This window comes from Mustela nigripes, chromosome 12, assembly GCF_022355385.1.
Source record: "Mustela nigripes isolate SB6536 chromosome 12, MUSNIG.SB6536, whole genome shotgun sequence".
NCBI classification, from domain to species: Eukaryota; Metazoa; Chordata; class Mammalia; order Carnivora; family Mustelidae; genus Mustela; species Mustela nigripes.
The window spans coordinates 102,253,927-102,270,933 of NC_081568.1; the positions used below are offsets into that span (position 1 = coordinate 102,253,927).

General features: G+C 34.7%; 1 protein-coding gene across 1 annotated transcript in view; it reads right to left on the reverse strand.

Moving 5' to 3' along the window:
* The window catches only part of WDR41 (WD repeat domain 41), a 43,933-nt gene that overhangs the window by 12,469 nt on the left and 14,457 nt on the right, over window positions 1–17,007 (reverse strand). The window contains exons 4-7 of the mRNA XM_059418114.1: window positions 15,885–16,016; window positions 13,336–13,398; window positions 8,568–8,679; window positions 2,913–2,975 (exon numbers count right to left, since the gene is read on the reverse strand). Coding sequence (XP_059274097.1) covers window positions 2,913–2,975; window positions 8,568–8,679; window positions 13,336–13,398; window positions 15,885–16,016 — 370 coding nt within the window. The remainder of the gene's footprint in view (window positions 1–2,912; window positions 2,976–8,567; window positions 8,680–13,335; window positions 13,399–15,884; window positions 16,017–17,007) is intronic.

The window sequence follows — 17,007 nt, forward strand, 5'->3', positions numbered from 1 at the left end:
ACTGCACTAAAATACGGTCTAGAGTGGGAGTGAGACTTATAAACAAGCTTATGATCAATGTATTCAGTGCTGTAAATAAGTCACTGCCCCAAGTGCTACGGATGCTCACTGGTTAGGAAGACTGATATCTGAGAAGTGGGTAGGTCTCAGAAGTCATGTCCTTTCCAAGTGGTGGCTAATTACTAATGTCTGTCTTCTTTCTCACATTCCTCTCTGGAAAACAGATCATACCACATTTCTTTCTATGTCTCTGGACAATATGTGACCAACTGACAAATCTCTAGCCAAGAGATTTTATCCTGACAGCCATTCACATTCAAACTGTCTTTCAGTAAATACACGCTCACTTGGGATTTAGGTCTTTCAGTAAATACAAAGGGAACGCTTCTTGATACCTACCAAAGTTGTGTAAAAATTCTACTTATAGTTGGAATACTACCAAATCACCTTGAGATTGGGACTGTGGAATAATGAACAATGTACTATTTGATCAAACTAACAGAAATAATAACCTGAAATACTGACAAAAAAAGGAAACATACCCAAGTATGTTCCTACAAACTACCAACTCCTAAATATAATGTCAAACACTTCAGACAAGTATTCAGAGGGTCATCTCTGTAATAAGTTCAAGGAAATAAAACAAATATAAATTAGATCCAAAGACAAAAGGGAAGCAATAGTCAATTCTAAAAAATGGTTAAGAAAAAAAATAGCCTGGTCTTCTAAACCAAGATGAAGTCTCTGAGCTGACAGCCTTGCTTAGCTAGCAAAGCCTCAAAATCACTGACACACACAGGGAACTCAGAAAATTTATTTCCTACTGAAGGGGCTCCTGGGTGGCTCATTCAGTTAAGCATCTAACTCTTGGTTTCAGCTCAGGTTATGGTCTCAAGGTTTTGAGACAGAGCCCTGGTTGATTCTCTCCCGCTCCCTTCCTCTCTGCCCCTCCCCCTCACTCCTGCATACACATAATAGTAAACAAATAAAATCTTAAATAAAAAAAATAAAGAAATTATATTTCCTGTTGAAAGGAGCATGTCCTCACACGGAAAAAAGAAATTGATATGGAACATTTAAACCCAAGAACATGGGCACAAATTGGGTCTTAGAAATAAAAAAGATAATCTATTTATGAGAATGAAATTTATTTTTATAGTATTTTTTACTTATTTATCTATTTATTTTTAAGTAGGCTCCATACCCATCTTGGAGCCCAATGCAGAGCTTGAACTCATGGCCCTTTATTTTTATGTAAGGAAAAATAGCATTATCTTTTATGCTAAAACTAACAAAATGCAGAACCTTATTTTTAAGATTTCATATTTTTTACAACTTATTTTCTGAATAAAACCTATTCTTTGCTGAGATCATGTTGTTCAGACTTTTTTGTTAAAAAACAATTTTACAAAATGAGGGTGGTAAATGATAGTTTTCTTGTTCTTGCTTCTAATGTTTTTACTAAGCAAAATACTTTTGTACTAGTTAGAAATTTAAGAGTGTAGAAATGACCGCTGTAGGCAACAGGAGCCACTGAAGGCTTTAATCAAGGGATCAGCCTGCCTTTAGAGAGATTCTCTCCGGCACCTCCTGGAAAATATATCTGAGCGGTCCTAAACTAGAGGAGGACAAGGCACTGGAGAAGTACTACAGCAGAGGAGAGGAAAGAAGGCAGGTTAGGAGACTAGCAAAACAGAACAGGCAAGAGGGGAAAGGAGAGCCTGAACAGAACAGCAGTAGTGAAACCGAAAGAAGAGGATCAAAATAGAGCAGCAGGTCCTCAGAGTATGCCCGCCAGCCAACAAACTCAGCAGCACCAAAACACGTGTCAGAAATGCAGAAGCTCAGGCCCCACTCCAGACCTGCTCTTAGCAGGCACTCCGGGTCATTTTAATGCACAGTAAAATCTGAGAACCACTGAGTTAGGCAGTAAAATCAGCAAAACTCAAAGTGATTGGCTGGCTACAGGAGGAGAAAGGCAGAGAAAAGCTATGCAGGTTTCCCGCGCCATCAAAAATGTAGGAAAACTGCATTTCTGCAAGGAAAAGAAAAAACTAAACAGAGTTATAGTATCTTTTGAAACTTATTGTATGGAAAGAAAGGATAAGCATAGGGTCTGGAAAATTACTTCTCTGACATGATGACGCAAGGACAGGTCAGTTGAAAAAAGAGCAGGTTGGCTGCAACATCAAATGCCCTCTGGGATACATTAGAAAAATTCTTGTAGAAAATAAGCAGCCTTTAAGCAGCCTGCTTACTCTATCACTTCTCGGCACCCCAATTCCATTCAAAAGGCAGTGGGCACAAAAGGCTTTTCTTACTGTGGGCTCCTGGCACTAAAAGAGCCAACAGTCAACAGTTAAGTGGCCTTCAAACAGCAGATTTATAATCAATTAATACATTTACAGAATTCCTCTTGTCAATCTCCCTCCCTCTGCTCTGAAGGTCCCCTACTACTCTGAAGGAAATGGTATAATTCCTCCTAAGAAAATGGGTCCCACTGGCTTCCTGAGGCAAAAATGTGATAGTGGCTGCTTCAGTAAATTCCCACAAAGAACATCCTCCAACCATCCAACTCAAGCATGGGATAGCTGTTTTATGTAGTTAAAATGTTTGCTAAATATATGGCTGTGGATCAACTACAGAGAGGACTATGGAATGTAAGTAGCCTTCTATGGCATCAGACATAGGGTTACCCTGCCCCTACTTGACAAGGTTAGATCAAGGACAGAACAAAAACTGACCTAACGTCTTGAAAATGTCTCCTTCTCCACATCACTTCAACAATGAAACCAGGCCAACACTGGGGCAGGGGGAGATGTCCCCTAAATTAAATACTTGTCTTTCCAAAATAGGTATACAAGTTTAGTTTTAATTTTTTTAAAAAATTACATAAAAAGAGTCCTACTCACTCAGTTCTTTGCCAACTGCTGCCACAACACAGTTCTTAGGTATTTCAATCAAAGCACTGATCCCTTAAAAAATATATAAAACAAAGGTCCAATTATTTTCTTCAAGAATGACATAAAAAATGAAAACATTCTAAGATTCATGTCAGTCACTTCCCAGAAAGGGGATGGAAACAACAGAGCTTACACAGTCTGCTACACCACACGTCCGTGCTTACCTACACATGGAAAATGATCCTTCAAAACGTATGTCAGACCTACAGAAGACACTGATAGTATTACTAAGGGCAGAATATGCTTTTGAATATTTTTACCATTGTGGTCAACATTTTTACCAGGGATCCCTTAAGATAATCACCGGTATCACTCACAAGATGGGTAGCTCAAATAAGATGTAAAGCTGGCATTTTCCGCAATGTAAATTTAAAAAGCCTGAGCAGGTTCCCTGGCAGTAAATTAATTAAGTCACAATAATCAACAGCTAAGAATATGGCCTTTAAATAGCATGTTCCTAATCAATTAGTACATTCACAAAATTCCTTGTATTACTGTAAAAGTAAGAGTTTTGAGTATTTTTTTATAGTTGAATCATGAAAAGATCTTAGGGTAATCTTAACTTTCATAAAGACATTAAAATTATTACTTTGTCAGCAAGAATTAAAGAATTATATTAGATTCAGAACCACTTTGAGTTAGTAAAAAAACCTTTTAATTAAAGTTAATTTTCCATTATGAAATATATGTAATTTATACCTATATACACATATACACACACACAAATATATATGTGATTTATAATATACACAAATTTGAAAATATTCTACTCATTTGCTTTAACTTACCACCCATCAAAAAACTAGCACTTTTGAGATATGGGGAGTATTTCTAACCTAAATCTTTTCTTCATGTAGGGTTGTTTTGATAGTACACTTTGTATTTTTCCATGTTCAAGGAGAATGAGGGGATAGTGGAGGAAGAGACAGGAGGAGCAGTGGTACAAACCAAAGAAGTGGAGAAGACAGGAGAGCAGAGGAAGAGGTGTAAGAGGAGAATTCTAGATGCAGAAAACAGCTTGTTTAAACAATGTCACAGGAGCAAAACGTACAGCACAAGGAATATAGTCAGTGGTATTATATTAACACTGTACAGTGGCTGTACAAATGGTAGAAGCTACACTTGTGGTGAGCACAGTGTAACATATAATTGTTGAATCACTATGCTATTCACCTGAAACTAATGTAACATTATGTCAATTATACTAAAATAAAAAAATTTTTTATCAAACAATGAAAACACTGGAAACTCAGCAATCTAGAAATAGCAACTTAATACACAAATCACAGAACACACTGCTTTTGAAAGACAAAAGATATCCTGTGCTCTAGGTTCTTTCCATTGCATTGTACTAGGACTACCTTTGCTTATTTCCAAATACAAAGTAAGTGCCCACAGAAGCCCTACTAGCCTAAAATCAAGCAAGGCTTATGAAAGGAGCTTCCTGAGCTAAAGATCTAAGAGCATTGCTAATTCAATGGCATCCTGTAATGTGGAAAACCCAAATCACAAAAAGCTCACTGCTGGTACCCTATGGTCTTCTCAAACATTTCTAAAAGATTTTCTCAAAGGATTCCACTATCTCTTGAGACTGATAAATAGGGCAATACTGTGATTACTTAGCAGTTCTCAAAGATAACTTGCAAAAGACAGGGAGACTACAATAATAGATGGTTCCTTACGCTAACATACAAAACATTCTTGTTAGCCCTGACTTCAGTATTTCACAACATAGTTAATAATAATTTTCATGGAGTAAAATTCACAGGTAGCCACAGGCTAGTGTAAGAAACACAAAGGAAAATATACATGTAAATAAAGAGATATAACTCATGAGAATAGGAAATAAAAAAATACAATCTAGATACCACCAACATTAGGAGGCATCAAACATTCAATGGAAAGGTAAAATTGTAAATCCTAGAATGGTATTTGATTTAGTTTTGCTAAGACATCTTATTAGTTTTGTGCTATTTTATAGTATCTGTGAAAATGAGTTAGTTCCAAATGTGAACTGTAAATACAATTCACAGGGCTCCTGCTACCTTTAAAACTTCAATATGCTTAATAATGTTCTTTCTACAGTGTCCATGGGAAACGTAGTTAACAGTGTTATCACATGACTTCAAAGTTATTACTCAAATTTATTCATTTGTACTTAAGTATTTTTACTCTGGAGAGTTTTTAGTTTTATTTTTTAAGATCCTTGGTATCAGAAGTCAAAAATGATTTTCTTGAGTTTGGTTAAAACCAAATATCACCCAAATTCTGAGAAAACAGAATTTCATTAGTAAGTTTGCAGAATGTATGAACTTTATAGCAAAACCAATTGTAAAATGAAATTATCCTTTGGAATCTATTCAAAGTCCATTAACCTCACAAATAAAGAAGGAAATGCTATTAAAAAGCCAAAAGGGTTTAATTCCACCTGTCAATGTGCTCATCAAACTCAGTTTAGGAACAGAGCCCAAGAGCATATATGAAAAGGTTTTCCTTGATCACTTTTGAGAAATGCTGTTAGAATGGGTGAACCCGTAAGGGGGGCATGTATTGCATGAAGCACTGGGTGTGGTGCATAAACAATGAATTCTGTAGTAACAAGATTAAAGCAGTGATCACAAACCTCCCCAAAAACAAAGAGCCCAGGACCTGGTGGATTCCCTGGGGAATTCTACCAAACTTTCAAAGAAGAAGTAACACCTATTCTCCTGAAGCTGTTTCAAAAAATTGAAGCAGAAGGAGAACTTCCAGACTCTTTCTATGAAGCCAGCTACCCTGATCCCTAAACCAGGCAAAGACCCTACCAAAAAGGAGAATTTCAGACCAATACCACTGATGAATATGGATGCTAAGATTCTCAACAAGATCCTAGCAAACAGGATCCAACAGCACATTAAAAAGATTATCCACCATGACCAGGTGGGATTCATCCCTGGGCTACAAGGATGGTTCAACATTCGCAAATCAATCAATGTGATAGAACAAATCAGTAAGAGAAGAGAAAAGAAGCACATGGTCCTCTCAATTGATGCAGAAAAAGCATTTGAGAAAATCCAGCATCTGTTCCTGAATAAAACACTTCAAAGTATAGGGATAGAGGAAACATTCCTGAACTTCATAAAATCCATCTATGAAAGACCCACAGCAAATATCATTCTCAATGGGAAAAAGCTTGCAGCCTTCCCGTTGAGATCAGGAACACGACAAGGATGCCCACTCTCACCACTCTTGTTCAACATAGTATTAGAAGTCCTAGCAACAGCAATCAGACAACAAAGAGAAATAAAAGGTATCCAAATCGGCAATGAAGAAGTCAAACTCTCTCTCTTCACAGATGACATGATTCTTTATATGGAAAACCCAAAAGACTCCACCCCCAAACTACTAGAACTCATACAGCAATTCTGCAACGTGGCAGGATACAAAATCAATGTACAGAAATCAGTGGCTTTCTTATTCACTAACAATGAAAATACAGAAAGGGAAATTAGAGAATCGATTCCATTTACTATAGCACCAAGAACCATAAGATACTTGGGAATAAACCTAACCAAAGAGATAAAGGATCTGTACTTGAGGAACTACAGAACACTCATGAAAGAAATTGAAGAAAACACAAAAAGATGGAAGACCATTCCATGCTCTTGGATCAGAAGAATAAGCATTGTTAAAATGTCTATACTGCCTAGAGCAATCTATACTTTTAATGCCACTCTGATCAAAATTCCACCGGTATTTTTCAAAGAGTTGGAGCAAATAATCCTAAAATTTGTATGGAATCAGAAGAGACCCCGAATAGCTAAGGAAATGTTGAAAACCAAAAATAAAACTGGAGGCATCACGTTACCTGATTTCAAGTTTTACTACAAAGCTGTGATCACCAAGACAGCATGATACTGGCATAAAAACAGACACATAGACCAGTGGAACAGAGTAGAGAGCCCAGATATGGACCCTCAACTCTATGGTCAAACAAAACAGGAAAAACTATACATGGAAAAAAGACAGTCTCTTCAATATATGGTGCTGGGAAAACTGGACAACTCTATGTAGAAGAATGAAACTCAACCATTCTCTTACAGCGTACACAAAGATAAACTCAAAATGGATAAAAGACCTTAACGTGAGACAGGAATCCATCAGAATCCTAGAGGAGAACATAGGCAATAACCTCTTCGATATCAGCCACAGCCACTTCTTTCAAGATATGTCTCCAAAGGCAAAGGAAACAAAAGTGAAGATGAATTTTTGGGACTTCATCAAGATCAAAAGTTTCTGCACAGCAAAGGAAACAGTGAACAAAACAAAGAGGCAGCCCACGGAATGAGAGAAGATATTTGCAAATGACAGTACAGACAAAAGGTTGATATCCAGGATCTATAAAGAACTCCTCAAACTCAACACACACAAAACAATCATATGAAAAAATGGGCAGAAGATATGAACAGACACTTCTTCAATCAAGACATACAAATGGCTATCAGATACATGAAAAAATGTTCATCATCACTAGCCATCATGGAGATTCAAATTAAAACCACATTGAGATACCACCTTATACCAGTTAGAATGGCCAAAATTAGCAAGACAGGAAACAACATGTGTTGGAGAGGATGTGGAGAAAGGGGAACCTCTTACACTGTTGGTGGGAATGCAAGTTGGTGCAGCCACTTTGGAAAACAGTGTGGAGATTCCTTAAGAAATTAAAAAGAGAGCTTCCCTATGACCCTGCAATTGCACTACTGGGTATTTACCCCAAAGATACAGATGTAGTGAAAAGAAGGGCCATCTGTACCCCAATGTTTACAGCAGCAATGGCCACGGTCGCCAAACTGTGGAAAGAACCAAGATGCCCTTCAACGGACGAATGGATAAGGAAGATGTGGTCCATATACACTATGGAGTATTATGCCTCCATCAGAAAGGATGAATACCCAACTTTTGTAGCAACATGGACGGGACTCGAAGAGATTATGCTGAGTGAAGTAAGTCAAGCAGAGAGAGTCAATTGTCATATGGTTTCACTTATTTGTGAAGCATAACAAATAACATGGAGGACAAGGGGAGATGGAGAGGAGAAGGGAGTTGAGGGAAATTGGAAGGGGAGGTGAACCATGAGAGACTATGGACTCTGAAAAACAATCTGAGGGTTTTGAAGGGGCGGGGGGGGGGGGGTTGGGGGAACCAGGTGGTGGGTATTAGAGAGGGCACGGATTGCATGGAGGACTGGGTGTGGTGCAAAAACAATGAATACTGTTAGGCTGAAAAGAAATAAAAAATTAAAAAAACAAAACCAATGAATTCTGGAACACTGAAAAGAAATTTTAAAAAGAAATAAAAATTAAAAAAAAAAAAAAAGAATGGAAGGGAAGGGAAGGCCAAAAGAGGGTAGGCGCCGTCTTCTCCCTCCAATTTGGGACAGAATTGGATTTTGCACAACCATGGACCTGAATTGGAGAAACACAGTTACAGGAAATATTCAGAATTGAAAAGAAAAATCCCTTATATTAACCTTTGTATTCATAGAAAGTCTCTTTGAAGATTCATTATATCTTTTAAAGCCTATCAATCATGGTTCATAATTACTCTGATTTGTTTTCTTACCTGTATCAGAAAGATGACTGGTCTTACACAGGAGATCTAATTTTTGGTTCCACACACATAGGTCATTCCCACCAGAGAGCCAAATATCTAGCCTCTGAAGAACAATTAAACACTGCAAAATTCATGTGAAATGTAAATCAGTTTAGAATTTCAAGCATTCACTGGTTGTTTTCAAATATATCCACAAGTTCTTTGCTACCATTCTCTTAAGGGGTGAAGCTTAAGTCACCCTTGAATGCAGGCTTTCCTAAGTGACTAGCTTCCAACAAATAGAAGGTGGCAGAAGGGATGATGTGTGACTTACCAGACTACATCATAAAAGACATGGTGGTTTCCTCCTAGCTCTTTCTTGGATCACTCACTCTAGGGTGAACACACAGAAGCAGCCATATGGAGAAAGATGAATGTGCAAAACACTGAGACCTCTGGACAACAGCCAGCATTACCTCACCAAGCACATGAACCTCCAACTCCACTCAAGCCTTCAGGTGACAGCAACTTCATAATACACATGGAGCCAACACTACTTAGCTCAGCTTCAATTTATTCCTGACCACTAATACTGTGAGGTAATGTTTATTGTTTCAAGCAACAAAGTTTTGAGGTAATTTGATACTCAGTAATAGATAATTAATATACAAGGCTTAAATAAACTTCCTTAAAAAATAAAAATGGAATATGACCTTAGTTTTTGTGTAATTCTCAGATTAGTATCTCCTAATTCTTAACTTGGGAAAATGAGTTTTTCAAGTCTACAGAAGTCCTTTAACTTGAATAGTACTTTAAAGTCCACACCTTTAGTTGTACTCTGCCCACACCTGACTCTGAGTGAGTGCTAGGATAAGAGTGACAGAAAAATGAAAAAGAAAAGGTTCTGGTAGTCTTGTCTAAGCAGAGGGTAGGGTTGCTTTTAAAGCTGCTGGAATAAAAAGGGTTGAAAATAATGTCGTTTATATTTCAAAAGTTCCTACCCTAATTTTGTAATGTTTAATAATTCAGTATTTAATATTTAAGAATCAATATTTAAAATATACTTTGTTCCCTTTTTTGCCAAATAATATTCCACTGTATGGATACAGCATACTTACCTATCCTTAGTTGGTGGACATTTATACTAGTTTTGTGTTATATATAGTGCTGCCATGAATATTCACATACAAGTTTTTGTGTGGACATAATTTTCATCTCTTGACAATGAAATAGGAATACCTAGGACTGAGATTGTTAAGCCAAATGACAACTCTGCTTAACATTCTGATGAACAAACAACTTTCAAGGTGGCTTTACCATTTTACAATTCCAGCAGCAACGTATGAAGGTTCCCGACCTTATCAACACTTACTATTACCTGTCTCAGGTATTAGCCATCTAGTGTATATGAAATAGTATTGCAAAAAAATAATGGTTTTGACTTGCATTTCTCTAATACTTAATGATGTTGAGCTTCTTTTCACATGCTTACTGGCCATCTGTATATATTGTTTGGAGAAATCTTTCACATTACCTATTTTTAATTCGGTTGTCTTTTTATTGTTGAGTTTTAAGAGTTCTTTATATATTCAGGATACAAGTTCCTTATTAGATATATGATTTGCAAATATTTTCTCCCATTCTATGGGTTGTCTTTTCACATTCTTGATAGGATTCTTCGAAGTATAAATGCATTTGTACTTTTGGTGAAATGCAATTTTGATGAAATGCAATTTATTTTCATTTTGATGAAATGCAATTTATCACTTTTTTTGTTACTGTTTTTTTGGTGTCATCCAAGATCACAAATATTTTCTCCCATATTTCTTCTAAGAGTTTTTACAGTTTCAGGTTTTTTTATGATCTCTGATCCATTTTGAATTTTTATATGGCATGGGTCAGGGATCCCATTTTTTTTTTTTTTTTTTTTGCATGTGGACATCCAGTTGACCTGGCATTATTTGTTGAAGAGACTATTCTTGCTCTTTTTGAAAAGTCTTGACATCCTTGTCAAAACTCTAGTGATCAAATATGTGAGGTTTTATTTCTGGACTCTCAATTATATTCCATTGATCTGTATGACATCCTTAACCAGTACCACACTGTTCTAATTACTATAGCTTTGTAATAAATTTTGACATTGGGAACTTTGAATCTTTTAACTTTGCTTTTTACTTGCAAAACTGTTTTAACTATTCTGGGGTCCCGTGCACTTCTGTATGAATTTTAGGGATCAGTTTGTCAATTTCTTGGGGGAAGGGAAGCCTGCTGGGATTTTGATGGAGACAGTGTCCAATGTATAGATCATTCTGGGTACTGCTATAATCTTAACAATAATAAATTCAATTTATGAATATGGAATGACTTTCCAGTTCCTTAGATTTTCTTTAGTTTCTTCCAAAAAGTATTTTGTAATTATTCATGTGCAACTCTCTTGTTTCTTCTTTAAATTTGTTTGTATATATTTCATTCTTTTGGATGCTACTGTAAATTCATTTCATTTCCTTAGTTTTTCTAAATTTTTTTTCTTAATTTCATTTTTGGATGTTCGTTACTAGTGTATAGACATACAATTAATTTTGTATATTTTTACTGTATACTGCTAAATTCATTTATTGGTTCTAACAGTTTTGGTTATCAATTTAAGATCTAGTATATAGATCATGTCACTTGTAAATACAGTTTTATTTCTTCCTTTTCAATATGGATGCCTTTTATTTCTTTTTTATTGCCCACAACACTCAAGAGTGCCATCCTTGTCTTCTTCCTGATCTCAGGGGAAAAAGTTCCGGTTAGTCTTTCACCATTAATATGGTGTCAGCTCTGGGGTTTTCACAAATGTCCTTTATTATGCTGGCAAAGTTCTCTCTATTCTTAGTTTGTTGACTATTTTTTTTACCATGAGAGGATGCTGAAGTCTATAAAATGCTTTCTCTGCATCTACTCAGATGATCGTGGTTTTTTGTCACTTATTCTTTCTATGGTATATTACAGTTATTGATTTTTCAAATCAAACTAAGATAATTGGTCATGGTGTATAATCCTCTTTATATGTTGTTGATTTGCTAGTATTTTGTTAAGGATAATATACTTCTTTTGCCACTTAACATCTTATTAGGATTTTCCAAACTCCTTATGAATTCTCTGAAATACCATTTTTAGCATATTTATCTACTGTAATTTAAGTATCTTCCTGTAAGACATTTAGGATACTGCCAATCAACCATTTAAAAAAATATATCTTCAATAGACATTTTTGTTCATAAATCTCTAAGGTTTTTTTTTTTTCTGTAATTTCCTTTAAAGAGTTCTCTATAAGTAGAATCTCTGGGTCAATTCATGTAATCATTTAAAAATTTTCATTAATAACGTCAAACTGCCTTCTAGGAATATCATCAACTTATACTCTCAACAGCAAAAAAAAAAAAAAAAAAAAAAAAAAGCCAACTTCATCCTTTCCTTGCTAATATGAACACTTATAAAAATTTTAATAACTCAAAAAATAATAGTATTTCTTATATTTATTAGGAATCTGATTTTGATAAATTATCTCTTCAAGGACAACTGATTCCCTGAAATAAGGTGAGTGAAATGCTATTTTTCCACAGTGTCTTATGTGAAACACGATCGCAGCAGGAGTAAAAACAACCATCAAGCTAACATTACAGTAAAACCTCTTCAAAAAGTACTTTCACCACACTGGAATAAGATACCTCTTAATGATCAGTTCCTATAAACAGTTCACCAAAGGAATTTGTCCAAAATACACCAAAGTTTTTCTTCTGAATATTCTCTATTCCTTCAGTTCATGTATTTTCATTTGAAACCTTACGACCTCTATCAAACGGCAGGGATATTTCTTAAGGAATTTTTAAAAAGCACCTTTTCAGATCAAATAAAGCCTTGAAATTCTCATCAAATCAATACTTGATTAACTTGCTCAAATACAGTCCACGGTTAAATTGGATACAAGTATTTCTGGACACTTTCTTCTCCTCAGAAACTCTACTAAATTGATAATAAAAAGAGCAATAGTAGCATGAGATGGCTACCACAGATGATGCCTTTTAAGAAAAAAAATCAAATACCTTGATTACTGGCACAAAGCAATTCTTTTAACATAAAAAAAATTGTTAGCTCCAATGTAAAGACAAATTATCCTTAAAACAAATAAGGAAACATCACATTTTACAAGATCAGTTCCTCAAACTTGCTGACAATATTGAAAAAGAGTGGCATTTTCTAAGAACATCCGAGGTAACTTCTGTAGGAATCAAAGTAACAAGGTCCTCTCCAACATGGGGCAGAATTCATATCATGTGATAAGCCCCAATTAATATTTGTTTGTAAAATGAAAGGAATTAATAGTAGCAGCCTATGAGCCACATAACATTTCTCTGGAACTAAGGAATTCATTTGTCTCATCCTCATGACCGTATAAAAAGCAGAGACTGAGGGACAAATAAATCCATGTTTTTAGTTCAAAATACAAAAAACAAAACAAAACAAAAAAGACTAGCTATTGGAATAGTCATTCTGCAAGTAACATATCTTCCTAAAATTACCTACAAGAAACATACTAGGTACTATCCTTATGTTGTTATATATTCACTCCTGTATCTAATTTTAAGTTCAAACATTCTAATATTTAATATAGAAGCTCTCAAAAATCCAGTCTTTGAACAATCAAATGAAAGAAATAATTCCTAAAACCAACAAAAGTAATTTCATATAACTTATTAAACATTTTTTCTAAAACAAAAACATTATTACCAGTACATAATGCACAAGATTTTACCTTTACAGTAGACTGGAAGCTGGATACTTTCCGAACCTGTCTGCCGGTATCACAATCCCATAAGTAAACTTATGTTAAGAAATAATTTCTAAACGAAAGGTTAAAATCTCAGTTAGGAGATAACTTTTCTAATAGTTAAATTATGAATATTACACATTCAGGTAGAAAAATCTTAAAGTAAAGCATAAAATATTTATCACTTATGCCATTAATAAAATTAAATCATATAGTAAGTTATCAACTCAGCATAGCAAGCTTACAACCTAAAATAAGTTTGAGGCAAATTTTACTATCAAACTATGTGAAAATGTCAACAAAATGAGTGGTCTGAATACTGAGTATTTGCAGGCATTAAATATTTTTACAAGTGTTTAAATTTTAAGACTTACTCTCTAAAACTGTCCACCATAATCTAATAAACATTGAATGAAGTATTTATACCCAAAACTGTCAACTTCATTAATTCTCACTTGAAAGCTCCTCAATATGCATGGCATGACTTACTACTATTCTACTAATTCAAAGAACCCTGTGACAGTGTATTACTTGTAAACATATTTAAAACCATTAAAGGACTTCCATTAAGTATCCAAGGTTAGTTTGACTTAAGGAGCATAACAATTTTCCAACTTTTCACCCCATTTCCTAAGGTAACATACACATTTTGCAGCATCTTTGGGCACACATTTATAACATGCAGACAAATATATATACATATATACAGGTATACACACACACACACACACGTAAATGAATAGAGTTAAGACTCACTTGACAAAAATGAAAAATTTATCTTCAACATTTAATTAATAAAGTTTATTAATAGTGGAGGCTCAAGCAGCCTGAAATTATTTTTAACAAGAAAATCAGTGAAGAAAATGTCTCTATACCATCATTTTAAAGTGACGTTCATATTGACACTGTCTCAACTACTCATCTCCATACTATAACAGCCACTTAATAATTGCCTCTAAGATTATAGTAGCTTAAGAAGGGTCTAATAAAAACAAAGTATTTTAAATTCTGTTTTTGTAGATTATACTGATACTGAAAACAAACAAAAAGTTTAGGCCCTAAAATAATATTTGTCTCAGTGGAACAGTAGTAATAAAGTTACTCTGACTCAAACCTATGTAATATTGCTTATGCAACACTGTCATCACAAAATACACTTTACTTCCTGTAAATCTTACCTTGAAATTTTTTCACCTATTAGCAATCTGTCTAGAAATCACTTGAGCTAATGAGCTCATTTAAAGTGCGTTATGGGGCACCTGGATGGCTCAGTCAGTTAATCATCTACCTTCAGTCAGGTCATGGGATTGAGCCCCTGGTCAGGCTCCTTGCTCATCAGGGGAGTCTGCCTCTCCCTCTCTTTCCACCCCTCACTCCTTCTCATGGTAAGGTTTGCAGGCACTCACTCACTCACTCACACTAATAAGTAAATCTTTCAAAAAAATGAAGTGCATAATAAGCTCTGTCTTGGTTCTGAAGAAGCCCAGGAAACACCTACTCCTCTGGGCATACTCCAAAACTCAATTCCCTCATGCTTCAAACTATTTAAACAGAATTCTCAGGTAAGCACAGACTATTTAAAGTTAATCTCTGATACCTTTTTTAATTAAAAAAAAAAAGTAAAATTGAAGTTTCCATTAAGTATTTGGCCAAGGCCTTCACAAATCTAATTCCTCATATAAATATTAAAGGCTAAATTTGTTTAAGGAAAATATTTTATGAAGGCAGTATTATATAGTGGTTCAGAGTTCTGACCCTGCAGTCAGACTGCTTGCCATCTGTCCTTGAATAGCTGTATGACCTAAGACAAACTCTCTGTGCCTCTCTTTTCTTTTCTGGAAGTGAGAATAAGAATACTTATTATAAAAATTAAACACGTTATATATGTATATGGAATATATGTAAAAACATATGTAATATATGTTAAATAGAACAATGCCTAGCACACATAAGTGCTCTCTACAAAACTTTACCATTTTGTTACACCTTAAATTTTTACCTACAAGTTGGCCAGGATGGGAGGGGGGAGTTTACTCTTTTAAAATCATTTTTAAATACTAAATATTAAACACTGAGCAGATGGTAATTCACTTTTCTGCCAAGCTCAGATGTTCAAAAGGTTCTTATGGGTTGGGGCCATTACACTTCTTTTGCTGTACAATACTGTACAAACACAAATGTGAATTATTCTCCAATCTAACTCATCTTTGTTTCTCTAAATTGGAAAGCAAACTGAGATAAGTAAGTACTTTTAAGTCCAAATTCTCCATTTTCTATAACTTAATATAATAGTAACTCTGGAAAAAACAGCTTTAGTCATGGGGTTTTCATCAATAATAAGCCTTTACCTATTTCCAGTCTAACACTTTTCAGATGGCTAACACTTTTAAGATGTGTATTATGAAGACTAGAGCAAAATCATTTTTGCTAAAATGAATGTACAGACAAGCCCTCAAAAGCTAAAAACTAATAATGTATATACCGGTCCCTTGGGTGACTATAGCTATTTCATTTTCTTCCAGATTTAAGGATATAATAACTGTTCTATCAGCAGAAGCTGTCAAGATCAGTTGATTTTTTTCTTCACAAGCTTCCAAGGAAGGAAATGTAATAAGAGCTGTTATCTTTTGAGTGTGTCCATTAAGTTCCAGAAGTTTTTCTCCTGTCTGAAATACCAATAAAAATTTTAATACGCTAATATCATTTTTATAACTTAAATAATCTTAAATGACATTAAGAAGAATCACCATATACAAAATACATAATTCTATTTTTAATTACCTAGACGTTACAACTTAACTTTAAGCAATCAAATAGAATCTAAGCAGGTACTAAAGAGTGGTCATCAATAATTATTTTCTAATAGAAAATACTAATTTTTAGCACATTTTTACATGGAAATTTATTTTATTTTTTATTATGTTTTGTTAGTCACCATACAGTACAAATCATTAGTTTTTGATGTAGTGTTCCTCGATACACTGTCTGCATATAATACCCAGTTACATGAAATTTTAAAGGGATATTCTTAAAACCATACCATGTAGTTTTAAGAATTGTGTAAATTAAGCATAAAAATATCAGTTACTAATCTGGGGGAAAAATAAGGAGCCTCATTACTCAAGTATTTGAGTAAACCTCCAAACTAAAATGTTGAAGGAAATAAAAGTTAGCATAACAACAACACTATACATATACTGTACACATCCCAGAGTAGTTCAACCACTCATAAAGTCAGTCTCCATTCCATCTCTAACACCAGCATCTATTCCTATCTGTCCAGTGTCTTCAGCTATCAGTCTCTCACTGATTTTTCCAAGTAGTAAACACATAAAGATCCAATGTAAATAAAACACAAATTGCAAACCCTTCCAAGGTTGCAGGATTTCATGAACATGGTGAACACAATGTTAAATAACTGCTTTAATCACTGGCAAAGCCACTGAAAAATGAGGATTTGACAGAGTCAGACCAGATAACAATTCAAATAACAGGGAGAAGACAAATGCTTCAAAAGAGAATAATTTGAATATCTAAAGATCAGCCTTAAAAATTTGGTGAAGTCTTAAATATTTTTTAAAAAAATTAGCCTTTTATTACATTCCTACTAAAGTCAAACATGAGAAAAATATTGTATTTATGCTATCACACAATTTT